The sequence below is a fragment of the Dipodascopsis tothii genome (genome assembly GCF_038497935.1).
Source record: "Dipodascopsis tothii strain CBS 759.85 unplaced genomic scaffold V1510scaffold_43, whole genome shotgun sequence".
NCBI classification, from domain to species: Eukaryota; Fungi; Ascomycota; class Lipomycetes; order Lipomycetales; family Lipomycetaceae; genus Neoaidaea; species Neoaidaea tothii.
This window is the reverse complement of record NW_027118027.1, coordinates 43,530-67,639: the sequence shown is the minus strand read 5'-3', so window position 1 is coordinate 67,639 and position 24,110 is coordinate 43,530. Positions and strand designations below refer to the sequence as shown.

The 24,110-nt window shown below is 69.5% G+C and overlaps 9 protein-coding genes across 9 annotated transcripts; 2 read left to right on the top strand and 7 right to left on the bottom strand.

Annotated features, from left to right (window-relative positions):
* Window positions 1-744: 744 nt before the first annotated feature.
* On the bottom strand, window positions 745-2,722 carry V1510DRAFT_279745 (TEA/ATTS domain family-domain-containing protein). The gene is made up of 3 exons (XM_066930628.1): window positions 1,777-2,722; window positions 1,568-1,744; window positions 745-1,535 (listed from the first exon to the last, which is right to left on the bottom strand). Exons 1-3 carry the CDS (start codon window positions 2,339-2,341, stop codon window positions 889-891), a joined length of 1,389 nt encoding a protein of 462 aa, XP_066786759.1. The 5' UTR covers window positions 2,342-2,722; the 3' UTR covers window positions 745-888.
* Window positions 2,723-5,230: 2,508 nt separating this feature from the next.
* On the bottom strand, window positions 5,231-6,673 carry V1510DRAFT_423198 (RGS domain-containing protein). Its single transcript, XM_066934909.1, has 3 exons — window positions 6,476-6,673; window positions 6,282-6,443; window positions 5,231-6,249 (listed from the first exon to the last, which is right to left on the bottom strand). Exons 2-3 carry the CDS (start codon window positions 6,440-6,442, stop codon window positions 5,274-5,276), a joined length of 1,137 nt encoding a protein of 378 aa, XP_066786758.1. The 5' UTR covers window position 6,443; window positions 6,476-6,673; the 3' UTR covers window positions 5,231-5,273.
* Window positions 6,674-7,871: 1,198 nt separating this feature from the next.
* V1510DRAFT_370321 (auxin efflux carrier) lies at window positions 7,872-9,471 on the bottom strand (the record flags this gene model as incomplete). Its single annotated transcript, XM_066931430.1, has 2 exons — window positions 7,872-9,343; window positions 9,375-9,471. 2 exons carry the CDS (start codon window positions 9,469-9,471, stop codon window positions 7,872-7,874), a joined length of 1,569 nt encoding a protein of 522 aa, XP_066786757.1.
* Window positions 9,472-10,631: 1,160 nt separating this feature from the next.
* On the bottom strand, window positions 10,632-12,279 carry V1510DRAFT_423192 (triose-phosphate transporter family-domain-containing protein). Its single transcript, XM_066934908.1, has one exon. The coding sequence runs from the start codon at window positions 12,178-12,180 to the stop codon at window positions 10,720-10,722; it is 1,461 nt and encodes a 486-aa protein (XP_066786756.1). The 5' UTR covers window positions 12,181-12,279; the 3' UTR covers window positions 10,632-10,719.
* A 351-nt stretch (window positions 12,280-12,630) lies between these two features.
* On the bottom strand, window positions 12,631-13,732 carry V1510DRAFT_423189 (ras family protein). Its single transcript, XM_066934907.1, has 2 exons — window positions 13,445-13,732; window positions 12,631-13,414 (listed from the first exon to the last, which is right to left on the bottom strand). Exons 1-2 carry the CDS (start codon window positions 13,523-13,525, stop codon window positions 12,722-12,724), a joined length of 774 nt encoding a protein of 257 aa, XP_066786755.1. The 5' UTR covers window positions 13,526-13,732; the 3' UTR covers window positions 12,631-12,721.
* Window positions 13,733-15,162: 1,430 nt separating this feature from the next.
* Window positions 15,163-16,581, bottom strand: V1510DRAFT_405080 (uncharacterized protein; the record flags this gene model as incomplete). Its single annotated transcript, XM_066932306.1, has 1 exon — window positions 15,163-16,581. The coding sequence occupies one exon, from the start codon at window positions 16,579-16,581 to the stop codon at window positions 15,163-15,165; it is 1,419 nt and encodes a 472-aa protein (XP_066786754.1).
* A 996-nt stretch (window positions 16,582-17,577) lies between these two features.
* On the top strand, window positions 17,578-20,467 carry V1510DRAFT_423185 (uncharacterized protein). Its single transcript, XM_066934906.1, has one exon. It carries the CDS (start codon window positions 17,583-17,585, stop codon window positions 20,415-20,417), a length of 2,835 nt encoding a protein of 944 aa, XP_066786753.1. The 5' UTR covers window positions 17,578-17,582; the 3' UTR covers window positions 20,418-20,467.
* Window positions 20,468-20,858: 391 nt separating this feature from the next.
* On the top strand, window positions 20,859-22,825 carry V1510DRAFT_423181 (FYVE zinc finger-domain-containing protein). The gene is made up of 2 exons (XM_066934905.1): window positions 20,859-21,269; window positions 21,395-22,825. Exons 1-2 carry the CDS (start codon window positions 21,169-21,171, stop codon window positions 22,530-22,532), a joined length of 1,239 nt encoding a protein of 412 aa, XP_066786752.1. The 5' UTR covers window positions 20,859-21,168; the 3' UTR covers window positions 22,533-22,825.
* Window positions 22,632-24,103, bottom strand: V1510DRAFT_432155 (putative serine dehydratase domain-containing protein). The gene is made up of 2 exons (XM_066935477.1): window positions 23,920-24,103; window positions 22,632-23,890 (listed from the first exon to the last, which is right to left on the bottom strand). The coding sequence occupies exons 1-2, from the start codon at window positions 24,085-24,087 to the stop codon at window positions 22,841-22,843; spliced, it is 1,218 nt and encodes a 405-aa protein (XP_066786751.1). The 5' UTR covers window positions 24,088-24,103; the 3' UTR covers window positions 22,632-22,840.
* Between the last annotated feature and the right edge of the window lie 7 nt (window positions 24,104-24,110).

Here is a 24,110-nt window from a genome sequence, read left to right as displayed (position 1 = left end):
GCATCTACCATCTGTTGCGCGCGGCACAGACGCTCATTTTGGTCTGCCACGGCGAGCCGTGCCGGAGCCCGGGCGCCGGGCCCGGGGTTTTGTACATCAAGAAAGCCTTGCACTATGCGAGCCGCACGCGGCGCGGGCCGCCGGGCGGAGGGGGCCGCGTCGGCTAAACGATCAGCCGTGCACGCCGCACGGGCGGCTAATGTGCTGCCGCAGCGCAGCTGCTGCCGTAGCCGCCGCCACAGACCGCGTGGCTGGTGCACCGGCGGCCAAACAATCGGCCGCCACCGAGCGCCCGGCGACTCTGCCGGGCGGGGCGGCCGTGCCCTGCGGCTACAGTCCGGTCGACGGCCGGCAGCCGGGAGGCAGCATGTAGCCGCATGTAGCCGCATGTAGCCGCACATAGCCGCACATAGCCGCACACAGCACACACAGCACACACAGCCGCACACAGCCGCACACAGTCGCACAGCCACCGCTCGCGTACAGTCGAAATGACACTGGTATTATATATACATCTTTGGCAGCCGATCGGTCGGCGGCCGGGCGTCCCCGGCGGCATCTCGGCGCAGTGTCTCCAAAGTGCGGGCGTACATTTCGGCCGTCTGCGGGCGTAAAGAGCGTGAGTGTGTAAGACTAGAGAATGTGGGGGCGTCCGAGCGGTCCAGTCGGACGCGCGGGTCGTGAGTCTTGAGAGACGAGCATAAGGCGGAACGTCGTAAGCCACGGGTCATCGTCGTGTGTCGTAAATGTGTAAACCTGTCCAAAACCACCACTCCTGGATCGATTCGCGAATCGAGAAAAAACAATTAAAAACCCCAAAAAAGTGTCCGTAGAGAAGAAGCGAAGGACGCGAACCGAAACTTAATCCAAAAATAACAGGGCGGGCGGCTACCAGGAGCCGATGGAGGAGCCGTCGAGCGCGGGCGCAAAATGCTGGTCGGCGACCAGCGAAGGCACCAGGCCGGCCGAGGTCGCGGGCGCCAGCGACTCGCTGACAGAGTTGGACACCCACAGGCCGTAGCCGGGCGGGGGCACGACGTACATGGGCTGCAGGGCCGGGTTGGGCGAGAAGCCCGAGCCCAGGAGGTCGTCGCGGGCGAGCTTGAGCTCGGGCGTGGCCTGCAGCGCCGCGGGCGGGTACGTCGGCGGCCGCGACGGCGACGAGTAGAGCACCGTGGGCTGGACGAGCATGCTGTGCGGGTACGCGAGCTCGTCGTCGAACGGGAGCGGGTCGAGGTCGAGCGAGGACTCGGTCGAGGCGGACGAGATCGAGCTCATGCTGGACGTCGGCATGGCCGAGTCCAGGAAGAAGCCGCCGTCGACGGCGCCGTGCAGGCCAAGTTGGGTGGCGTGCTTGAGGAACAGCGGCGAGACCATCGAGGGGTCGTAGACGTGGGGGTCCCGGTGCGCGACGGGCGCGACCAGCGGCGACGTGTGCGTCGGCTTGAGCATGTGCGCGCCGTACAGCGGCGACACGTCGGCCTCGGGCGACGACCGCGTCGTGTTGGACGCCGACTCGGACACGAGGTTCATGACTGCGGTCAGCGGCGGCGCCGGGCACGCTTACACTCGGGGTCCTCGCGCAGCAGGTGCTTGAGCACCTGGATGTGCGACGAGACCTGTTTGCGCGTGCGGACCTTGCCCGTCTTGCGCAGGATAAAGTCCGAGATGAGCTCGTTGCGGCCGCACGGCCGGCCGTTGACCGTGATCTTGCGGCGGCCGACCTTGGGGATCTTGCGGATGGCTGGCGTCAGCGGCGCGCCGCCGCGCACGTACCTTCCATGAACGCGTCCTCGACGTCCTTGCTCCAGATGGACGAGCTCTCGTCGCCGTTCTCGCGGCGCTGCCGCAGCAGGTACGCGTTGTAGGCCGGCAGGTCGGTCGGCGACTGGAAGAAGCCGCACGCGGCCGACTCGGGCAGCGGCGCCGAGCTCTGCCGCACGGGCGTGTCGAGCACGAGCGCCGGCGCTGGCGCGACAGTCTTGGTCGGCGGCGCCGACGACGGCACCAGCGCGTCGTACGCGGCCACGTACGTCGTCGACAGCGACCGGTCGAGCCGCGGCCGCTTGTACTGGATGTTGGTCGCCGACGGCGTCGCCAGCGCGAGCGCGGCCCGCGGGCCGTCGCGCTCGCGCCAGTCCTCGCTGTCGCTCGACGGCGGCGTCGCCGACAGCTTGAGCTTGTACGCGGCCGCGTCGGGCCGCTGCGCGTTCTGGTCGTGGCTCTCGTCGAGCGCGCGCTTGCGCATGACCGTCGCCGGCGGCGTCAGGGTGAACGCCGACGGCAGGAGGCCGCTCAGCGCGGCGCGAGGCCCGCTGCGCGGCGTGATGGGCGACGACATGGTATCGGGGCGCGACGGGGCGCCGGGTGGCGGAAAACAGAACGAAAGGACGGCAGGCGGGTGAAGAGAGCGGCACCGGGCGCTACTGCCGGAACAAAAGAGCGTGTCGGACGGGGGAGGTGGAAGGGAAGCGTGGCGAGGGAGCGGATATATTTAAATAACCGCCAGATCAGGAGCGCTGCCCACGGAAAAAAGCCTGCGGCCGGCCACGGCCAAACACCCGCCGCGGGTCAACGTGCTAGACGCCATACGGGGCTCCGTGTGGTCGCGCATGCAGCTGTGGGCGCACGCAAGGTCGTAGCCCACGCGCACAGTCCACCGCGACGCGTCTGGTGGCACCCGATCTCTGCCCGCGCCGTGCTGCGCCGCTGCGGTGCGACCCGCCGGCTGTAGCACGCGCCGCGACCCGCCGCGGCGCGCTAGCCGCCCCCCGACAAGCCGGCCGTCCGCCGGTACGCCAACGGCTGAGAGGGGGATCGCGCGGCCGGCCGGCGCGGGCGGCGGCCGGTCCTCGACGGCCGACCGGCGCCGGGCCCGACGCCACACGGAAGCGGCTAGCGGCGCACGACCTGCACGCAGACGCGCTTGCCCGCAGCACGGGAGCAAGGGACGCGGTAGCGTGCGGCCGGCGGGGTCCGACGGCCGGCCGGCGGGCGCACGGCCGGGCGCGGCCGCTGCCGCCTGCCGCCGTGGCCGCCGGCCCCGGGCCTGCTCGCCGGTTTGCGCCCGCCGGACCGTCCGCAGCGTCGTCCGCCCAGATCTCAACGCTCGTGTGGAATGCACCAGCCCTGCACGGCTAGCGCAGAGAAGCCAGCGGGCGGCCTTGGCCGCGTGTGGCCGGGCACCGAGGCCATGCGCGGGCGCGTGGTCGGTCGCAGGCTAGCCCGGGTCGGCCGCGCTAGGCGGCTCTGGGCCGACGCGTTCTGGAAACCGTCGCCGCCGCGGCCGGCACCGGCGCGGTTGTAGCCGTGGCGACTGCAGGCGGCGCCGTCCGGAGTGGCTGACGTGCGTGAAGAATGGAGGCTGAGCGGGGCGGTGGCGGCGCAGCCGCCGCGGGCCGTGGCGCGGCGCCCGGCCACCGTGGCTGAGCCGGCGCGTCTGCGGGTCGCGTCTGCGGGTCGAGTCGGCGGGCCGCACGGCCGGCTGCGGGTCGATCGGCCGCGGGTCATCGTCGCGCCTGTGCGGCTATCAAGCAAATTTTCGCGGCCGCCGCGGCCGCCGCGCGGTCGCCCATGGCCGCCACAACGGCGCTTCTGCCGTGATCCGCACAGCCCCAGCGCTCCTGCGGCGGCCCGGCGTGCTGCTGTCATCTGCGGGACCGCGGCGGCTGCCGTGAGGCCGCGCGCGTCGTCCGGTCGATCCGTATGCGGCGCTGTTTGATCGCTGCCGGCTGCGCCTTGTGCGCCGTGCGCCCGTTCGCGGCTGCACTAGGGAGCCTTTGCCGCGCCGGCGCTCGCTGCAAGGCGCCGGCCCCATCACCGGCCGATGGCGTTGCCGCTAGACAAGATCGTAGCCGACAAGGGCCGGTCGCGACAGTAGTGCAGCGTGGAAGGGGTGCATGCGTGGGAGCAAACGGGCACTATGCTGATAGGGTAAGCGCTCGTGAGTCGAATTGACTTTGGTGGCGGGCGGGTACCATCGGCGCGTCGCGACGCGTCGCGGCGAGGGGACGGGCGGGGCGCGGACGGCCCGGACGGGTCGCGCGGTCCCGCAGCCGGCCACCGCCCTCGCCGGGTACCTTCGACGCGCGACGCGTGAGCGATGGCGACTCACAACACGCCTACGTCATAACGAATACGAGCATTTGAGGCTGCTCATTCGCTGGCACCCCGCACTGCTGCACGCCACCGATGGTACCCGGCGGCTACGCCGGCACTGCCCTCGTGCGACGCGTTCGTGCCAGATCGGGCCGCTGCGCCGCCGGCGCTGGCCCGGGGCGCGCTGCGGCCAGAGCCGCGCTCGAGGCTGCGCGAGCGCGGCCCGCGCGTGCGATCGCTGGGCACGGCCGGCCGCCGCCGGGCCGCGCGGTCGTCGACCGGCGGCGGCCGGGCCGGCGACGGGCCGCTGTGCGGCCGCCGGGCGGGCGAGCGCCGACCGACGCCCACCGGCGAGGCCACCTGGCGCGGCCGTGCGCGGTGGGCACCCCTGCCGGCGGTCTCAGCGACCAAAGCTGGCACAACGTGACCGAGACCACGGCCGTAGCCTACCGGGTGCCTGCATGGGCGCACTGATCGGCAGAACGGCCGATGGCACGTTACTTATCTGGGCCACTCTATCTGGCCGAGTCTTGGCCCGCGGGTCGTCTGGCTGCAGGCCGGAGGGGCAGGGCCAGACCTGAAGGGCGAAAGGGGCTGACCGATCTGGTGTAGACCGTGGAGGGCGAGCCAATTGGTCGGCAGACGTCGGCAGAACGTGTCGGCGACCGCGCGCCGCCCCGCAGAGCGTCGGCAGCTCCCGAGTGCGCTGGTGGGCGGCGGGCGCGTAACACCGATGGTACCCGTGCGCGTGGCGCCACGCGCAACCCGGTGCGGAGTGCGCACCCACAGCGCGCTCGGACATACCCGGACGGGCGCACGGCAGACCGTGTGCGCGGGCCGGCTCGACCCGTGCAGGCCGTGTGACCCGCCTCGACCCGTGTGACCCGCCCCGACCCGCGTTGACGGGCTCGCCCCGACCCGTGCAGGCTGGCCCGCGCCGACCCGCACAGCACCCCCGCCGCGCCCGAGCGTACGACACGCAGGCACCTGCACGCGCGACCCCGTGCCTCGCCGCCGACCGGCCGGCGCAAGGGCACCCGCGGCCATTCGGCGACCGCGGCCGAGGCGCAGGGCCGCGGCGCAGGGCCGGTGCCGCGGTGCCGTGGTGGCAATGTCTCGGCGCGAGCAGGTCTCGGAGATCTCTAAAACAGTATTACACATGACTAACAGTACACTCACAGGCGGCGGCCTGGAACAAAGCCAAAAAGCACGCACAGGCAGGTGACGACGACAACGTTGACGGCCATGACCCACAGCGCGCGTTTCACCAGCAGCTCCTTGACGTAGGGCTCGCGCACCTTCATGAGCTTGCCGAACGTGATCTCGCTGTAGCCGGCGAGGGCGACCAGCGGGTCCAGGTTGTACTGGTACGCCGTCAGGCCGTAGACACCCACGGCAAACGGCAGGATGATCCAGGCGCGGGTGCGCTTGGGCTGGTAGTCCAGCAGGATGAGCGTGAAGGCGGTCCAGAAGGCGGCAAAGATGCCAAAGAGGCCGGCAGCCAGCCGGGCAAAGCTACCCGCCGGCACCAGGTTGGCCAGGGCCTTGTAGCGCAAAAAGTAGGGGTAGGCGTCGCGCTCCATGGCGTGGAAGACGTAGTCGCGGGCCTCCTCGAAGACCTCGGGGTCGTCGCGGTTGTCGATCTCGATGGCGGCCATGACGCCGTGCATGATGTGCACGGGCAGCGCGAGCTCGCGCTCGGCGCCGCGGGTGAAGTACGTGACCAGGATGTGGTAGGCCGACTCGCGGATGTTCTTGCGCGAGACGTCGGCCTCGGCGTCGCCGAACGCGGTGCGGTCCTCCTGCACGACCGGCAGCGCGCTCTCGCGGCCGGACGCGCGCCGGCGGCCGAGCATGTGGTCCGACACGACCGGCCGCCGCTCGGGCCGGCCGTCGTTGCGGCGCATGTACTCGTCCAGGTCGGCCGAGCCCTCGGACCGGAGGAACTCGCTCAGCCGGCGGTTGGGCACGCCCTCCTTCTCGTCCGGGGGGAGCGGCGACCCGCGCACCGACTCGTTCAGGATGCCCTCGAGGATCAGCGACGAGTGCTTGCTCGACTCGCGCTCGCCCTCGGGTGTGGCCAGCAGGATGCTCCGCCGGAGCTGCCGCACGTAGTGGCGGCACAGCGACACATGCTGCGCCACGTCCAGCCTGCGGTCAGCGCCGTGCGCTCGCCCACGTACCAAAAGTCCAGGTAGTCGACCGAGCGCTGCTGGTCGCGCATAAAGACGTAGAACGAAAACAGGTCCACCGGCGTCCGTGTCTTGCGGTTGAGCACCTCAAACAGCGTCGGCAGCCGTGGCTGTCGCCGCGGCGCGCCGCCGTCGTGCTGCGTGCTCGTCATTCTGCCGTCAGATCCCGCCGCGGGGCCGCCTACCGTGTCCGTTGGCCGTCTGCCTGCGGCTGTCCTCGTCGACGGTCTGCGCCTGCGCTGTCTGGCTGCGGTAGCCCTTGCGCGGCCGCTGACCACGCTTGCTTGCTGCTGCTCGCCGTGTAGACGCCGCCTGCTCACGAGGAAGAGACTGCGTGCCCGTGTGGGCTTCGAATACTTGCGCGGTCCTTTTTTTTAGTGACCGCCATCTAATTTTAATCCTGTGGCCAGCCTGGTTCTGTTTGTAGCCGGCGGCCGTTTCCATGGCGACAGCGGGCCTGGTCTAGGCCTGACTGGGAAGGCAGCATGCCCCATCTGGAGCTGTGTTTACCGCGCTCCCAAACCGTCACTGCCCCGAACCTGTGGCCGGTGGCGGTGGAGGCGGCCCGTGGCGCGCCGTGCGGCGGACTGTGGCCGTGTGCCGGCCGAGTGTACCTCGGCGCCGCTGTGGCTGGGGCACCGCCTCCTTGCTGCAGCTTGCCGTGCTCCTGCGCCGCACTAGGCTAGCGCCATGCAGTCAGGGATGAGCTCGCTGCTGTCTGCTAATAGACCGTGTTCTAGTGGGCGGCTCCGCCGTCGTCACGCGCGGGACTGTTCGCCTGCGCTGCGCGTGGACGCGACGCGAGCGGTGCCGGAGTTGCCCGCCGCGGCCGCTGGTCGCGCCCGGCTCGAGTGCCCGCGGCGTCGGCCGCTGGCCGCCGGACCGCCGGCCGCCGGATCGCTCGCGCTCGGCCGCGCTCGGCCGCCGCCGACCCCGCGCCGCCCTGCTGGCTCCCGCCGCCGGTCGACTCAGCCACCGTGGCGTGGCGTACGCAACCTGCGACCAAGCAGGGGTTACGGGGCTCGTAATCATTCGTAACTGGGAACGATCGCCGGCCAAGAGTTCCACTACAGAGGCACCCGACTCCAACGTGGCTGCCGAGGACCGGGATGCAGCCCCGGTGCCGGCCGTCGGTACCGTGCGCTGCGCGGGCTGTCGGTGTCGCTTGCGCTGCTTAATGTGGATTCGCTTAGAGCGGCTGCTCGCTATGTCGGTTGCCGGCCGGGGTGACCGCCCACAGCCGCGGCTGCGCGACCACCCGGCTGCCGGCCAGCCCGCCAGCTCCAGCGGACGGCCAGGCCGAGCAGGTCGAGCAGGTCGAGCAGACCGGGCCACCGGCCGCCGCAGCAGCTGCGGCCCCGACGTGCATAGGCCACCGCTTATTCTGGCGCGCAAAGTCAATTTCGTACTTAGGCACCCGTCGCACATCTCTAGGCTTCCCCTCGTCCGCAGTCCCGTCGGCAGCGCCCTCGCGCCGTCGCCAGCCGGCCCAGGCGTGCGTGACCACATGGCGACCCCGCCGTCCGCTTTGCAACGATCCCGTATACAAAACAATCCATTATTACTATATGCAAAATGCAACTACGCGCCCAGCTGGACCTTGAGCACGTACGTAACCACAACCGCAAGCGTCACCAGCAGCGCAATGTACTGCACAATCAGGCTGATGGCCAGCATGTCCATCTGGCGCTGGCCCGAGCCGTCCTCGGGCGCAAAGTAGGTCGACAGATAAACCTGGGAGGTCGAGGCCGGCACAGACGCCGACACAATCAACACAAAGTAGAGCATCTTGTCGTCGTCGCCGATCCAGCCGACGGCTCGCAGACGATTGCACCAGGCGACGGCGATGATGGGCAGCACGACCAGCTTGAGCACGGTCATGATGGCCACAAAGACGTAGTATTTGCCGGGCAGCCGGCGGATCTGCAGCCGGCCGATGGTCGCGCCGAGCACGAGCAGACCGCAGGGCACGGTCGCGTTGCCGACGAACAGGCAGAAGTTCATGAAGAAGTCGAGCGGCGGCAGCTCGTCGGGCGCGTCGTGGAGCTTGAACGACGTGGCGACGAAGAGCCGCTTGACCGGCGGAATGACGGCGAGAATGACAGCAACGATCAGCGACGCCGACGGCGGCTGCGCGACGTTCTTGAGCAGCACGACCAGCCACGCCCAGCCTGGCCGATGCGAGTGTTTTGTGTGCGCCTCGGCCGTGGTCTCGACGGCAGAGAGGATGGGGTCGAGGCCGTCGCCGGAGGGCTCGTCGTCCTCGACGTCCTCGGCGACGCCGCCGCGGTACGCCGCGGCCACGGCCGCGTCGCGCCGCGACAGCCGCCGGCTGAGCGTGTAGCTGGCGTAGGACTGCACGGGCTGCAGCGACGCGTCGTCGGCCTCGGCCTTCTCCGTCTCGACCGCGGTCGAGACGGCCGTGTCCTCGGCCGGCGTGACCGCGACCACCGGCCGCGCGGCGTCCGGCGCCGGCTCGGCCACAGTCGTGTCGGACGCAGCCGACGCGGTCGACGCGGTCGAGCCGCGGCGCGGCCACAGCCGCCGCAGTTTGGCGCCGAGGCCGGCGGGCGCGGCCTGCGTCTTGAGCTTCTCGACGTCGTCCTCCTCCTCCGCCTCGTAGTCGCCGTTCGCCTGGTGCACAAAGTCGCGCTCGACCAGCTGGATGCCGCCGCACGTCCACATCGTCAGCATGTACACCGACATGATGATGGACACAAACGCCACGCCCTTGTCTTCGTCGCCGTCCACGAACGGGATGCTGTTGCCGATCGACGTGATGTACGCCATCGGCAGGTCGCCCGAGTTGGACCACATCGTGCACGCGATGGCGCCGCCACGCCAGTACTTGGGCATCGGCGTCAGATACCGCATGGCCAGGGCCATGGCACCGCCAAGAATGATGTAGAACAGCGACGTCAGCACACACACGCCGGCTATGCCCATGTTGTCCGAGTCAAACGCATTCAGGACCTTGTTGAAGATCAGCGCCGGCACAAACACGTTGATGATGATCGCAGCGAGCTTGCGGCACGTCACGACGTCCAGGACGCCTGGGGTCAGCGTGACCATGCATGCACGTACCTTTTTTTGACAGCAGCGCGCCCGCGCCAACTGTGAACACGATCTTGGTGATGGGCTTGACGGCGACGAAGATCGCGCCGCCCACGGAGAGCGCCATGGCGGGTGAGAGTAGATGCGGGGCAGAACCCGCTGAGACGGCAGTCGGAGAGCCGAACAAAGACGGATCCAGTCACGCGACCGGTCGGAAAACACGCTGAGAGCAGCAGCGACGACAGGGCCTGCTCGGTTCAGGAATGGCGCGGGGCCGCGGGCGGTATAAATATATCCCAGAGGCCGCAGGCTCGGGTGACGGGCGTCTCGTGGTCCGGTCCGGCGTCGAGTTCATTAGCACGGAAAATTCGCAAACTCTAACGGAGTCGGTAGCTGCCTAACTGAGAATGCACGAGGCTTGTCTTAAACGGCCGCTCTAGCCTCGGGCGTGCCGATCCGGTACCCCAGACTCGCGGAGCCGCGGTGGCGAGGACGATCGCGCGCGACGACGGGCCGGCGCGGGCGCCGGCCGGGCGCAGGCCCAGGAGCCTGGTTGCGGGGACCGCCGCTGCCGATTAGAGTTGTTCGGGTTACGGGTGGGATGGCGGATCACAAGCGGGTAACGGCTGGGGCTGACAGTGCGCTAGCGCGCCGCTGCGACCGCCCGGCGTGTTGGCCCGAGCAGGTCGGGCCGGCCGTAGGGGGCCGGGGCGTGTGGCCGGACGGCGGCAGCCGCGTGCGACCCCGCCAGGGCTCGGAGACGATACGGGAGCGGCGAGCCCAGAGCGGGCTGGCGGGGACTGCTACGGCTTTGGGTCACAAAATTAGCCGAGCCGAGCTGTCTGGATAATAATAAGCAAGACACGCCGGTTCTGGAGGTGCAGGCGCCGTTGTGCAGCGGCTGGCGCCGTCTTGGCGCGGTACACCGGAGGTACTCGCGGATGGTACCCGATACCGCGCGCAGGGTGGTACATGCGCGGCGGGTACGACCAGCCGACGGGGGGCCGAGAGGCTGCGTGGCGGTGCGCGGCGGTGCAGTTCGCGGCCGCCGTCGGGCGCGGCCGGCGCGCCCGCGGCCGGTCCGCAGCGTCTGCGACGTCGCCGGGCCGCGGCGGCTGCCGCCTGTCTAGCCAGGCCGCGACCGCGGCCACGGGCGGCGCGGGCAGGCGCCAGCGGACGGACGGCGCCATCCCGCGCTTCCCCCAAAACCGCACGTGGGGGTACCCGCCACCGCGCACCAGCCACCTCGGCGGCGCCACGCCACACGTCCCGTCAACGGCCGACTCACGCCGAGCACGGGCACCCCGCAAGAGCCTCGAAGCATGCTTTTGTCTAACCCTTACAAAAAATGCAATTAGTGTACACGACGCCTGTCTTAGACCGCATGGGCCGGGTCCTTTTCGGCGATCGACGGCAGCACGCCGTCGGCTAACGCAAAGTCATGGGGCCTGCTCAGCGGCTGCATTTCCAGACTCTCGGCGTTGTAAAGCACGTCAGACGTGCGCGGGGACTTTGTCGCCGGCACCGGCAGCGACGTGTAGCCGCCGCGGTCGCCGAGCTCGTCCTTGATCTTGCTGCGCATGGACGACATGCGCATGTAGTTGTAGAGCGCGATCGCGATCAGCGTCAGCACAAGGCCGGTGATGTTCACCGGCGTCAGCGCGTCGCCAAACACGGACGCGGCCGCCAGGATCGTCAGCACCTCCTTGAAGATGCCGACGATGGACAGCGTGACCACGTTGGTGCGCTTGAGCAGCGCGAACTCGGCCGCGGTCATGGCGAACGCCAGCACGCCGGGGAAGGCCAGGATCACGACCCACACCAGCGGCGAGCGCGTGGCCCACACGTCCGACGTCAGCAGCGCGCGCGGGCCCTCGAGCACGTTCGCCAGCAGGAACAGCGTGACGCCCATGACCGGCGCCAGGTAGAAGATCGTCGCGAACGGGTTCGACGTCGACTCGTTGTTTTTCAGCAGAATCTGCGTCAGCGCCCACCGGAAGCCGGACAGGATCGCGGCCATCAGCACGAGGATGAAGCCCACAAACACAAAGCTCGTCTCGGACGCGACCATCATCAGCACGCCGCTGGTCATGAGCGCGATGATGCCGACGAGCTTGAGCGTCGGCCGCTCGAGCCGGAACACGAACGCAAACATCAGCACAAACACCAGGTTCGACGACTTGACCATGGTGTAGAACCCCAGCGTGATGTACCGCAGCGACATGTTGCCCAGGCCGATGTCGCCGCCGGTGGCGATGCCGCACGGGCCGATGTGCAGCAGGTACACCCGCCACGACATGCGCCGGTCGCGCGGCGGCCGCAGGAACGGGAACACCGTCAGCGCCGCCGCCGCCAGCGCCGTCTGGATGACCATGTGCAGCGAGCTCGCAAACAGCGGGAATTTGAAGTTCAGGTGGTCGCCCGAGAACATCCACTTGTTGTACAGCGACAGCACCAGCGAGAACGTGTACCACATCAGAATGAACACCACGTTCACGATCACCTTCTTGAGCATGATGGTGTTGGTCGTCGCGGTCGTGTCGGCAGCCGCGGGCGGCGGCATCCGGGTCGGATTGACGCTGAACGGGTCCGAGTCGTCGATGTCGAAAATGAACTCGTCGTCGATTTCCTCGAAGTCGGCGCTGTCGTAGCGGTACCGGCCGCCGCCGGGCGCCGAGCTGCTGCCGGCGGCGGCCGCGAACGTCGAGTTGCGCCGGTGCGTGTGCATGTCGGCTGTGTAGGGCGCTGTGGACGCTGTGGCTGCGGCCAGACCGGACGACGTTGGAGGGGCGAGGTCGATCTCGGCCTCGGCGGCGTTGTGTGTTTTGAGCGCCATGGCTTCCGGTGTCTATATCTGCGGCCAATTAGCCCAGATCTCGTGCGGACGGGCCGCCGGGCGGTGCCGGCGGCCGCCAGAGCCGGCCGGAGGCGCACATATGCCGGCAGACGCGGCCGCAGGCGCCGCAGCGTGGCGGCCGCCGGCCGATTCCGGTGCGGCCAACGCGGCAGCCGCGCGCCGTGCCGACCGCGTCCTCCAGCGGGCAGACTCACCTCAGCCGAGCGGCAGGGGGCCGCGGACGGGTTCCGGGCCGGATTTCGGGCTCGTCGGCGGTGCGGCGGAAGGCCGGATGCAGCAGCGGAAGCGGAAACGGCGCGGATGGCGATCACTCGTATGGCGGCGGCAGCAAGTGCAAGGCCCGGCTCGAGCTGGACGAACGGACTGGACTCGAAGCGTCGGCGATCGCGGCGAGAGGAACAGGCGGCGTGGTTGCACGGTGGTTGCACAGGGCGGCGTGGCTTGATGCTGCACGGTGGCTGCACGGTGGCTGCACACGCTACGGCGCGGCTGAACACGTGACTGCACACGTGACTTCTAGTTACAGGATCGGGCACACCGCATCGCGCTTGCGGCGGCGGCCGCGGTGCTTGCACAGCGGGCGGTACGTCGAGACCTCCGGCAGCGACGTCGTCTGGACCAGCGAGCCGCGCGCGATGACGCCGCTCGTGGACGCGCTGAAGAGCGAGCCCGCGACAACGGACTGGCGGTCGGTGCTCGGAGTGGACGGCAGGGTGGGCGTGCTGGCGGACGCCGGCGCGGCGTTGGCCCGCACGGCGCGCAGGAAGCGGCGCTGGCGGATCGCGCGCACCACCAGGTGGAACGCGCGCTCGATGTTGAGGTTGCCCTTGGCCGAGACCTCCAGGTACTCGCAGCCAAGCCGGCGGGCCATGTCCTGGCCCTCCTGCTGGGAGACCTCGCGGTCGGCCATGCAGTCGAGCTTGTTGCCGATGAGCACGAGCGGCACGGCGCCGCCGCCGTCGTCGGCGCGCGACTGCTGGATCTGGCTGTAGAAGAGCGGGATGCGCGAGTACGAGTGCCGCGACGTGATCGCGTACACGAGCACGAAGCCCTCGCCGTCGCGGATCCACTGGTCGCGCAGCGCCGTGTACTCCTCCTGGCCGGCCGTGTCGAGCACCTCGAGCGTGCACGCCTGGTCGTCGACGACGACCTGCTTGCGGTACGCGTCCTCGATCGTGGGGTCGTAGGTCTCGACAAAGTGGTTCAGACAGAGCTGCGGTCAGCGCGCCCGCGCGCGACGTACCTGGAGCGTCAGCGCGGTCTTGCCGACGCCGCCGTCGCCGAGGACGACGACTCTGAACACGCTGGAGTCTGGCCGCGACATGCCGGCGGGGATCGCTGCCGGCGGCGGTTCGAGGGCGCCTGCGCGCCAGAGAGGCCGGGGCGGCTGCGGCTGGGGTGTCTGCGGGCGCTGCAACGTCAGCACCGTGTCTCGCAGCCGCGACGGCGGACCGGGGCCTTTTCTGTGCGCCGGCGCTCCTCGCGCTGCGCCAGCCCGGCCGGCTAGAACTGCTGGCGAACCTTCGCCGCCGGCTAAGCGAGTCCGGCCGCGACCGACGCCGCGCTGCGCCGCATCGAGCGCGCGCCCGCGGGTGCCCGGCCTAGCGCGCGCGATCGGCGCCGCGCTGCGCGCCAGCGCCGTCGCCGGCGGTCTTGCTGTCGCCGCCGCCAGCGGCGCGGCGGCCAAGCGCTGGGCTAGCCGCCGGGCGGGCATGCGGGCCTATGCACTCGGCTGCGAGCCAGTGCACGCTAGCGCACGCTAGCGCACTCTCCTGCGGCCGGGCGCGCCGCCATGTGCGCCACTGCAGGGACGCCGCTGCGGCGGCTCCCCAGCCCGGTTGCGCGGACCGTTGCCGCCCATGTGCCGCCGTGAGCGCGGCCGCGCACCGGACCGGCGGCACCACGACGGGCACCAGGCCGCCGCCCGCTGCCGGACCGCCCGCACATTGGTCGCCGGCGGCCGGTCGCGCTCGGGCGCGTTCAGGGGCGCCGCTGTGACTGCTTTCTGGTGTGCGCGTCATGCAGCGATCGACACTGTCTGTGCCCACCCAGGCGACGCGTAGCCCGTCCGCACCTGGCCCACCGCGCCAGGGACCGCCCTAGAAGCTGGGCGGCCAGTTTCTAGCACCGCGTGGTGCTGCAATGCCGTTCTCGGACAGCCCATCGCAGGGATGTAATTTCGCACCAGGGGCGCGGGGTACTCCTCTGTCTCACGCCTGCGCCCAGCCGGCTGGGTTGTCTCGGACATGCCGTCGGCGCCGCGTGTGTACGCGTGCGACCCTGGTCACGTGCGGCCCGCCGCCGCGGCCCCTCCTTCTCCGGTTCTGTTCGTTCGCCCTTTGCCGGGTCCTAGCCGCGACCGCACAAGCGGCTGCCCAGCGTCGCGCCAATCTGGCGCCGGCCTAGGCGCCCGGCGTCTGCAATCAAACCTGCGGCTTTTTGATTGTTCGCTCATGGCCCTAGTCGCTGGTCCACACTAGACGGCTGCCTAGCCGCCGCGCCGGCTGCTGCCGAGTCCGCCAAGCCGCCGTCGCACGCTGCCGCCAGCGATCGACGGCCGCCAGCGGCGCGCGGACGACCGGCCGCTACTGCTATCACGATCGGCGTACGATGGGGCCAAGACCGCTGCGCGCGAGCCGCAACAGCGATAGTCGACGGCAACAGCCGTGCGGCCATAGCCGCACGTACCGCTGCACGTGTCGGCAACGCGGCCGCCCGCCAGCAGAGCCGGCGTCTACCCAGACCCTCGCGCCTCTAGCCACGACTGCACGACTGCAGCGGAGACTAACAGGCGAGACGCCGCAGGAGAGAAGGGGCCGACGCGCCGCAGCCGGGCGCGTGGGTGTGCATATACCCGCAGTAGCCGCATATACCCGCAGTAGCCGCAGGCATCTCCCAGCAGACCCGGGGTCGCAAGCGCGTGAGCAGCATTCATTAGCAGATTCGTTATACTGTACATGATCAAAACAGGGTCGTGGCAGACGCCAGAAACAGCTCGTCCGGCAGGTCGTCGTCGGCGGCCGGCGCCGCGCCAGGCGCCTTGATGTCGTCGTCCGACTCGTAGTCGCCGAGGTCCAGGTCCGGCATCCGAGGCCGCACCAGCCCGCAGGGGCTGGCCGCCTCGGCCGAGTTGAGCCAAACACGGTCGAGCGAGCACTCGGCCCGCAGCCGCTCGGCCTGGAACGACGAGATGTCGTAGATGCCGGCGCCGTAGTAGACGACCGGCGCGTAGTTGATGTGCAGATGCCGCAATGCCCGGAACCGCCGCAGCGCCATGACGGCGTCCGCGAACGGCACTGCCTGCCGGCTGAGGTAGAGCGCCAGACAGCGCAGGTCCGGGCACGCCGAGGCGGCCTGCTCGAGCAGCCCACGGGTCCACGAGGCCAGGTGGACCTGCCGGTGCCGGCTGACCGACCACACGTTGACGAGCAGTTTCTGCAGCTTGTGGCGGCGGCGGCGGTCGGGCTGCAGCCACGGCGAGACCGCACGGGCCAGCGTGGCGTCCTCGGCGCCGGCTGGCGCCAGCAGCTTGAGACTGAGCGCGTGGTCGATGTCGCGCACACCAGCCAGAAAATGGTCGACCAACGCCGGCCCGCACTCGGACCGCGGCAGACTCAGGTCGAGCGTGCGCATGCGCGCCGGCAGCCGCGTGAGCGGTGCCGACTCCTCCGACACAGACGAGCAGACGGCGGGGTCGGGCGTCGCCAGGCGCAGCGTGTGCAGGCGCGCAAAGCTGATCTTGCTCGCCAGCACGGCCAGGTCCAGCGTCGGGAACCCGGCCAGGGCCAGCGACTCGGGCTCGAGTCCGGCCGGCAGCACCGACGCCAGGAACGAGCCCTCGGGAGGGTCCGCCAGCGCGGTAACCCGCACACTGATCGCGCAGGGCCGGGTCTTTTCCAGCAGTGCGGCCACGCTCGCGGCCTCGGCGGTCGTGCTCACGGCGCGAACACGCACGCGGTGCAGCTGCCGGCACGCGCCGAGCGCGGCGGCCAGCCCAGCCGGCGCGGCGGCCAGGTCAAGCGTGCGCAGGCGCGGCAGCGCCAGCGCGTCGGCGACGAACTCGGCCGGCGGCGGCGCGTCCGCGGCCCACTCGAGCGTCGTCAGCCGGCGCAGGCGGCCCAGCACGCCCGGCGCGGCCGCGCCAGCCGCTGCCAGCGCCGTCAGCGACGTGGTCGAGCCCAGCGGCGTGAACATGGGCGTTGCCGTCGGCGTGCCTGGCACGGTCTCGGGCGGCCCATCGAAATCGGTGTCGGGCCCGGCGCCCGCGCCGGCCTGACGGACCGTCAGCGACTCGACGACGCTGGCGCCAGCCCCCAGCTGGCCCAGCAGCCGGCCGACGTCGTCGGCGTCGTCGATGCGGATTGTGATCGCGCGATACATGACGGGAACCGTAGCCGCGTGCATTTCGCGGCTAGCCAAACTGAGCTGGCTCAGCGCGTCTGGAGGTGCTTGCTCGCATATCTTCCAGAACAGCTCGGAAGGGAGGTCGGTGAGCGCCGGAGGGCGCGGTTCGGAGTCCATGGGGTCCATGGGGTCGGGGGCCAGGCGTCGGGCGAGCCGGCTGGGCCGGCGGGTCCTATATACCTGCGATATCGCCTGCCAAATACCCGTACGAGCCCCCAAGGTGCGATAATGCCCGACAAACTATATTCGCCGGCTGTGCTGCCGATGCCGGCTGTGGGTCGTGGGGCATCCCACTTGCTGTGGTCTGGCCGCTTGTGGCGACCGTTGCCGGCTTATCGCACGCGACGCTGTCCCGACGCCGCGTGTTGTGCGGCGCCCACCAACGCACCGCGGCCGCGGTGGCGGCGGCGGTGCCAACGGCGGCGACGGCTGCAAGCAACGGCCGCGACGGCTGTCGGAGCTGCCAGGGCTGTCGGCTGCCAGCAGCCGCGGCAGGCGGCCGATCGACGCACAGCCACCTGCGCCACTGCGCCGCACGTGTCGCATGTGCTCCACCCCTCGGCACGCTCGGGACCGCCGTCTCCTTCGCCACAGTGGGACCTTGGTGAGCTGGCCGGTGACGTGAGCCCCAAGGTGGTCCGACAGCTGTCACACGACGTGTGTAGCCGAGGCAGGTGCCGTTCGCTACGTCGGCCGGGCATCGGAATCAGCCGCCGCGAAGACGCCGAGCCGGCGGCCCGCCCGGCGAGACGTCGGCGGTGTGGCGCAGGTTGGGAGTTCACGTGAGCCGCACACCATAGTGTGAGTCTGCCGGCCCGAGCGCGGGCGCACGCTTCCGAACTGCGACTACGCGATACTCGTTTGGGTGACGTGCGTCGGGAATTAGGGTCGCGGCGATTTAGGGGTTGCGTTAGGGGTTCGCTCATCACGTGACTTATCCGGGTAAAATTTTGCGAGCCGCGTCCTCCACGTCCGCCATGGACTTTCTGATCGCATCTGTCCGACGCGGCTCCCGCGCCCGGCTGGCCTGCCGCCGGCCGTGGACGCTGGCGGAGTCGTCTGGCAGCCCGCCAGTCGCCGGCCGCGCGCTCGCCCGGCTGCAATCGACCACGCCAGCCGATCCCGCGGCCCAGGCCGCCGTCGAGGTTCTCTCGCCGACCTCTGCCGCGCCCGGCCTGATCCACGACCTGGGCAGTCCGGCCGAACAGCGTCGGCGGCTGCTCGAGATCCGCGAACGCATGCGCCAGCGCGCGTCCGGCAGCATGATGGCCGATCCAGAGTCTACGGTCACGCTCGAGAGCGAGCGCAGGCGGCCCGAGCAGCTCGCCGAGCTCAAGCGGATCAGCACAGTCGGCCTCGGCGACCTGGTCGAGTACGTCGACGGCAAGGGAGGCGACAACCAGCGCGGCCTCGGTGTCGTGGTCAAGAACCCGGACGTGCACACGCTCGACGGTCTCCTGGTGCTGACGCCCGATTCGCGTCTGCTGTCGGTCTGGCCGCGCGCTGTGCAGTTTGTGCGGCCGCGACTGGTCGACCCCGACCTGATCGAGGACCTGGTCACGACCGTGGCACCTGGCCAAGCGGTTGGCGACGATCTGTCGAGCGTGCGGCTCGAATTGGCCGACGACGGCCTGCCATCGTTCACAGTCCCTTTCGCACGCACCCACACTGTCACAATCCCCCTCCGCGTCTTTGCCGGCCGCGCGAATCGGTACCTGACCGAGACCAAGGCGCTGGTGACGCGGGTGCATCGCGCGATCTGCCAGCCGGACCGGCACGTTGCCCTGACGCTCGAGCAAATTGTCCAGACCATGCGGTCCAAGCTGCGTTTCCGCCAGCAGGTCTCATGGGAGTATCTATATGCCCTGCACAACGCGCTCAGTACCGACACGCTGCGCTGGGCGCGCAACCCGCGGCAGCCGCGGCCAGCGGTCGAGTACGAGTTCATTGCGTACAGCCAGGAGGACATCGAACAGACTCTGGCCGGCACAGAGCTGCTGAAACGCATCGGACCGGACCACGCGACAGTGCGCAGGTTTCGCACAGCCATCGACGCGTTCCGGCAGTCAGCCGCGTCCGGCCAGCCGGTGCCGACCGAGCTGCGGGATCGCGCCTTCTCCTCAGACGAGCGCGCCGTGATTTCGCTCGTCCAAAAGTACGTGTTCAATCTGCGGGGCGTGCACACGTCGCCGGTGACGGCGATCGTGCCGCCGTTTCTGCGCACGCTGGACCGCTACGACAATTCGCTGGTCACGACCGATGCCGGCATGCAGTTTCTTGTCGACGTCGGCGTGTACACGCCGTGGCAGGACACGGCGCTTATCGACCCGCTCCGCCAGCTCAAATTCACCGAGCAGACGCCGGCAGACGCGCCTGCCGGCCCCGATCGCATGCAGAGCGTCCGGGCCGACATGACTGGGCTGACCGTGTTTGCCATCGACGGCGCCGGTGCCGAGGAAATCGACGACGGTGTGGCGGTCGAGTACATCGACGCGGACACGTGCTGGATCCACGTTCAGATCGCAAATCCCACGGCGTTAGTCGGCCCTGACGACACGCTCGTGGCGTACGCAAGCGAATACGCAACGACGTCGTACTATCCGCAGTGTACGTTTCCGATCCTGCCGGCCGGATTCACGCGCCAGGTGGCCAGCATCGTCGGCGACGGTCCCCGCCGGGCCATGGCGTTTTCGGCCAAGGTTCGCCGGGACGGAACCGGCGACATCCTGGACTACACTGTGCGCAGCAGCACGATCGCCAGGGTCAAGCAGCTGACGTACGCGGACGCGGACCGGGTCATGGGGTGGCGCCTGCCTCGGGCGGAGCTGCACCCAGTCGAGTACGCACACGCGACCGCGGACGCGGCCGAGCCCGCGGCCGATCTGGCGGCGGCAGCGGCGCTCGGGCTCACGCCGGCCGACGTCGACCAGCTGGCGACGCTGCATCGCGTGTTTCGCGGCCAGTTCGCCCGGCGCGCGGCCGACCAGGCCATCTCGTTCAACCGACTCAACTACTCGCTGGCGGTCACGCCATCGACGTACGTTCCCGCGCCCGCGCAGATAGTTCGGGCCCTGTACCAGCCACCGGCGGACCGGCCCACGGTGACGCTCGCACCGCAGGACGAGCTATCCAGACTGGTCGTGGCCGAGATGATGATCCTGGCCGGCCGTATCGGCGGGTTGTTTTGCACCGAGCACGGACTGAACGTGCCGTACCGCGGCGTGGACGTGGACCTGCGGCAGGCCGACAACCGGCGGCTGTTTGAGGACAACATCGGGCAGCGGACGCCGCTGGGGCTGTTGACACCGCCGGCTTCGGCGCGGCTGCTGCCGCTGCTACGGGCGGCCACGGTGGGGCCGCAGCGCGGACCGCACCGCTCACTCGGCGTGGACGCGTACGTGCGCGTGACGTCACCGCTGCGGCGGTACTCAGACATGGTGGCCATGTGGCAGATCGAGGCCGCGCTGCGCGGCGAGCAGCCGGTGCTGGACGCGGCGCGCATGACCGCAGCGTGCGCAGGCATCGCGGAGCGCGAGCGGCAGGCGCGCAACGCGTCGCGCATCTCGACGTCGTTCTGGACGCTGTGGGCGCTGCGCGAGCGGCTGACGCGGGGCGAACGGCCGACGTTCACGTGCGTGGTGACGTCGCCGCGGACGCACCCGGCGCTGACGCGGGCCATGTGCTACGAGCTCGGGATCGACGTGGAGCTGGCGCTGGCGCGTGGCGACAACGTGCGCGCAGGCGACGTGGTCGTCTGTGGCGGCGTGCAGCGGCTGTCGCTGGCAGAGCGCGCGTGCGTGCTGGAGCGCTGATGTACATATGTAAATAGACGCGCCGCACAGCGTGCGGCGCACTCCTGCCAGCCGCATTCGCGCCGCACGCGCTGCGGCGCGTTTCGCCACGTCACGCCGCCACCGCCCCTGCAGACCGCCGCGCCGGCCGGCCGTCCCGGCGCCCCATAGCCTCACTGGCTTCCTCTTGGGGAACGGGGGGCGCCCGAGCGGGCATGGTGCCGGCTAGGCTCGGCCAAGGCGTTGGCGCCATCCATCATTCCGGCAACCGGCCTGCCTGTTCCGCCCAACGGCTGCACTATCTCCCATCGCATGTCACATCCGGCTAGAAACATGCCACTCTTGTTACTAGCGGCCGTCATGCTTCACGCAGTTGTGTGCGTGTGTTTGTTTTAGCCCCAATAGGAAGGTGCTCTTGACCACCTAACCGCCGCCTGTTGCCTTCTCCCCTTTTAAAACAGGATTTGTTTGGTAGAATCCTCACTATCGCCGCCCTCTCGCGCAATCGATGTATATTTAGGCTGATTCCGATAGCTCTGCGGACATCGTTGGCCTCGAGGAGGAGAGCGCAGCAGGAACCGACTCAGCACAGCGGCCTGTATCTTTAGCGACGGAGCCGGCCCACCAGCAAGCAGCAAGCGGGCGGCGGAGCTGCCATCCGCCCAGAGATAGAGGCGCGGCGCGCACAGGCGAGCGCAACGGGCCCAGAGAGCCCGGAAGAGCGCGCAAGGAGGGACGACATACACGCAGCAGCGAGCTGAGCCCAGACGCCATGGAGCTGCGGGTGTCAGCGTGGCAGCCGGATCAGGAGGCGGCAGACTGCCCGATATGCCACCGGCCGTTCACCGTCTTTTTCCGGCGGCATCACTGCAGGTAAGCGAGCGCGGAGTGAGGCGAGGGCGGTGCGCGAAGCGCGCGGCGCGTGCGGCGTGTGCGGCTCGTGCGGCTCGTGCGGCTCGTGCGGCTCACGCCCATCCCCTGAACTCGCTGACCACCAGAATCTGCGGACGGGTCGTGTGCGCTCTTTGCTCACCGTCCAGCATCCCGTACCCGCCCGGCACGTACGCCGTGCCGCCCACGCAGAAGGCCCCCGCGCCGGCCGGCACGCTCCTGCGGACATGCGACGACTGCATCCGCGAGCCCAGCTCGTCGTCGCCGTCGTCGTACTCGTCGTTCCCGGCGTCGACGTCGGTCGCGCGGTCGTCGCAGAGCTTCCCGTCGCTGTTGTACCCGCCGGCGCGGATCGCGACGTCGCCCACGCGGCGCCGCTCGGCATTCTTCTCCAAGGGCGCCATCTTCCCCGGCAACACGTCGTCGCCGCCCGGCGGCGACGCCATGCACCACCACCACCGGCGCACCAACAGCGCGAGCTCGACGTCGTCGTCGTCGGCCGCGGCCGCGGCCAAGGGCAAGCGGCGGACCAAGAGCGCGCTGTCGGGGTCGCTCCCCACGAGCCTGGCGGCGCCGGCCGGCGCGCTGGCGCCGCCCCCAGCGGTCCTCGCCGGCCCGGCGAGCGGCGTGCTCGCGGGCAGTACTCATGGTGGTCACTATCTTGGCGGCAGCGACGGGCAGCATATTAATAACAATAGTAGCGGCAGCCCGAGCAGTGGTAGCAGCAGTCACAGTGACGGCCACGATAGTCGCCGTGCTGATGGTAAGGACGCTGGGCGCGCTGCGGCGAGCTCAGCGCCGCCCGACCTAGCCGGCCCGTCCGAGGGCCGCCGGCGGTTCCGCTTCATCGGGCTCAAGAAGGAGGATCTCGACAGAACGAGCGCGGACCGCGCAGGCAAGTTCGTCGCCAGCGACGACGACGACGAGAACTCGTGTCCCATCTGCGCGGCCAGCCTCGCGTCCCTGCCCACGGCCAAGGCCCGCGAGGACCACGTCAACGACTGCCTCTCCCAGGCCGCCTTCTCGGGCTCGCCCGAGCAGGCCAAGCGCCGCAACCGCATGGTCGTCTATCGCCAGCGGGACCCCGTCCCCGGCAAGGAGTGCGTCATCTGCTTCGAAGAGTTCGGCCCCGGCGACTTTGTCGCCCGGCTCGAGTGTCTCTGTGTCTACCACCGCAAGTGCATCAAGGCCTGGTTCGACAAGAAGGGCGCGGGCGAGTGCCCCATCCACTCGGTCTACACCTAGGGCGCTAGTTTTGTAAAGACTCCTTTTCGTTTTTGGGCATGGGCGTGAGGATTTGTGCATTTTTGTTACGTGATTTTCTTTTTGTTCTTTTTGTACGAACCGCTGTCTCCCCTAATTCTGTCACGTCATGATCTGTTTTCTTTTTGATCTCATGTAACGATGTCAAACGACTGTTGTTTGCTTGCTAATGGTTTGGATACAATGCATAGAATCGCATTGTGGTGCGGTGCAGAGGATCATGGTTTTGTTGATGGCAATGTATATCTAAATAGAATAAAGGCCTCGAGAACCTGGACCCGGCCCGGCGGCTACCACCCGCGCCACGGCACGTACACGTCGGCCACAGCACCGCCACGCACCGCGAACAGCCGCGGGTGCAGCGCGCACGTGATGCACGCGTGCTGCGGCCAGATCCGCACCTTGTCGCCGACCTTCCAGGCATGCCGGCCGCCGGCCACGCGCTGGCCGTTCTCGTCGACGTAGCCGAGGATGCCGTGCTCCTGGCTGACGCGGACGACCGCCCAGCGCGGCCCGGTGACCGGCTGCCCGACGACCGTGCCGAGGCCGGGGATTGGGCCGGCTTCGCGCGACAGCCCGAGCACGCCGGCGTCGACCAGCACCTCCTCGCGCTCGTCGTACGTAGACACAACCTCTGCCAGGACCGAGCCGGCCACGTCTGCGGTCGAGACAAGGCCGGTGGCCACCTGCTGTAGGTCCAGCAGGCCGTAGTTGCCGGCGTGGACCTCGACAGCGGCCACGGCCCGGGCCGCGTCCAACAGCGCGCGCACGCGGTCCGACGACCGCACTGACACCTGTGCTGTGGGTGTCGCGCCGACCGAGATCAGCAGCGGCGAGTGCACGCCGGCGACCCGGAGCCCGTCGACGGCGTCGATGCCGCCGCGGATCTCGCGCTCGAGGTAGCCGATCGCGTCGGCCTCAGTCTTGGCCGCGTAGCTCGAGCCCGCGTGCGCGTACACGCCGTAGAGCTGGATGTTTGCGGTGGCCGCCACCCGGCGGCCCAGCTCGGCGAATGCGTCCGTGTCGACCGGCAGGCCGGCGCGGTTGTCGCCGATGTTGACCTTCAGAAACACGGACCAGTTGGTGTCGCCAACCGCCGCCAGGCTATCCGCCTGACTGGCGTGATCGAGCATCAGCCGGAGCACGCCGCCAGCTGCCGCCAGCTCGTCCGCCAGCGCTGCCAGCCGCCGCAGCTTGGACGGGCCCGGCGGCATGCTGTAGAGGATATCAACAACAACGCCCTCCCTCACGAGTGGCACCAGCCCCTCGACCTCGGCCACGGTCGATGCCACCACCGACCGGTAGCGCCCCGACAGCTGCTTGCGCACAATTGGCGCGCACTGCGTCAGCGCGGCTGCAAAGTCCATACCTTGTGCGTCTTGACATGGGCGCGGAACGCCACGTCGCCGAGGCTGTCGATGCCCTTGAGCATGCGGGCGCAGTTGGCCTCGAGCACATCGAGGTCTATCAGCAGACTGGGCGTCGGCAGGTCGGCTACGGCCGTGCCGACGAGCGTGGGCGCCTGAGTCGAGTCCATTGGGGTCGGGCCGGTGGACCGGG

What these genes read in the sequence shown, in the direction of transcription:
- V1510DRAFT_279745 (XM_066930628.1), bottom strand. Translation starts at nt 2,341, where the DNA reads ATGTCGTCGCCCATCACGCCGCGCAGCGGGCCTCGCGCCGCGCTGAGC. An exon ending in CGAGGACGCGTTCATGGAAG is followed by an intron (nt 1,745 to 1,776) that starts GTACGTGCGCGG and finishes CGCTGACGCCAG; the next exon opens with CCATCCGCAAGATCCCCAAG. An exon ending in GCTGCGCGAGGACCCCGAGT is followed by an intron (nt 1,536 to 1,567) that starts GTAAGCGTGCCC and finishes CGCTGACCGCAG; the next exon opens with TCATGAACCTCGTGTCCGAG.
- V1510DRAFT_423198 (XM_066934909.1), bottom strand. Translation starts at nt 6,442, where the DNA reads ATGACGAGCACGCAGCACGACGGCGGCGCGCCGCGGCGACAGCCACGG. An exon ending in GTCGACTACCTGGACTTTTG is followed by an intron (nt 6,250 to 6,281) that starts GTACGTGGGCGA and finishes CGCTGACCGCAG; the next exon opens with GCTGGACGTGGCGCAGCATG.
- V1510DRAFT_423192 (XM_066934908.1), bottom strand. Translation starts at nt 12,180, where the DNA reads ATGGCGCTCAAAACACACAACGCCGCCGAGGCCGAGATCGACCTCGCC.
- V1510DRAFT_423189 (XM_066934907.1), bottom strand. Translation starts at nt 13,525, where the DNA reads ATGTCGCGGCCAGACTCCAGCGTGTTCAGAGTCGTCGTCCTCGGCGAC. An exon ending in AGACCGCGCTGACGCTCCAG is followed by an intron (nt 13,415 to 13,444) that starts GTACGTCGCGCG and finishes CGCTGACCGCAG; the next exon opens with CTCTGTCTGAACCACTTTGT.
- V1510DRAFT_423185 (XM_066934906.1), top strand. Translation starts at nt 17,583, where the DNA reads ATGGACTTTCTGATCGCATCTGTCCGACGCGGCTCCCGCGCCCGGCTG.
- V1510DRAFT_423181 (XM_066934905.1), top strand. Translation starts at nt 21,169, where the DNA reads ATGGAGCTGCGGGTGTCAGCGTGGCAGCCGGATCAGGAGGCGGCAGAC. An exon ending in TTCCGGCGGCATCACTGCAG is followed by an intron (nt 21,270 to 21,394) that starts GTAAGCGAGCGC and finishes GCTGACCACCAG; the next exon opens with AATCTGCGGACGGGTCGTGT.
- V1510DRAFT_432155 (XM_066935477.1), bottom strand. Translation starts at nt 24,087, where the DNA reads ATGGACTCGACTCAGGCGCCCACGCTCGTCGGCACGGCCGTAGCCGAC. An exon ending in CCCATGTCAAGACGCACAAG is followed by an intron (nt 23,891 to 23,919) that starts GTATGGACTTTG and finishes GCGCTGACGCAG; the next exon opens with TGCGCGCCAATTGTGCGCAA.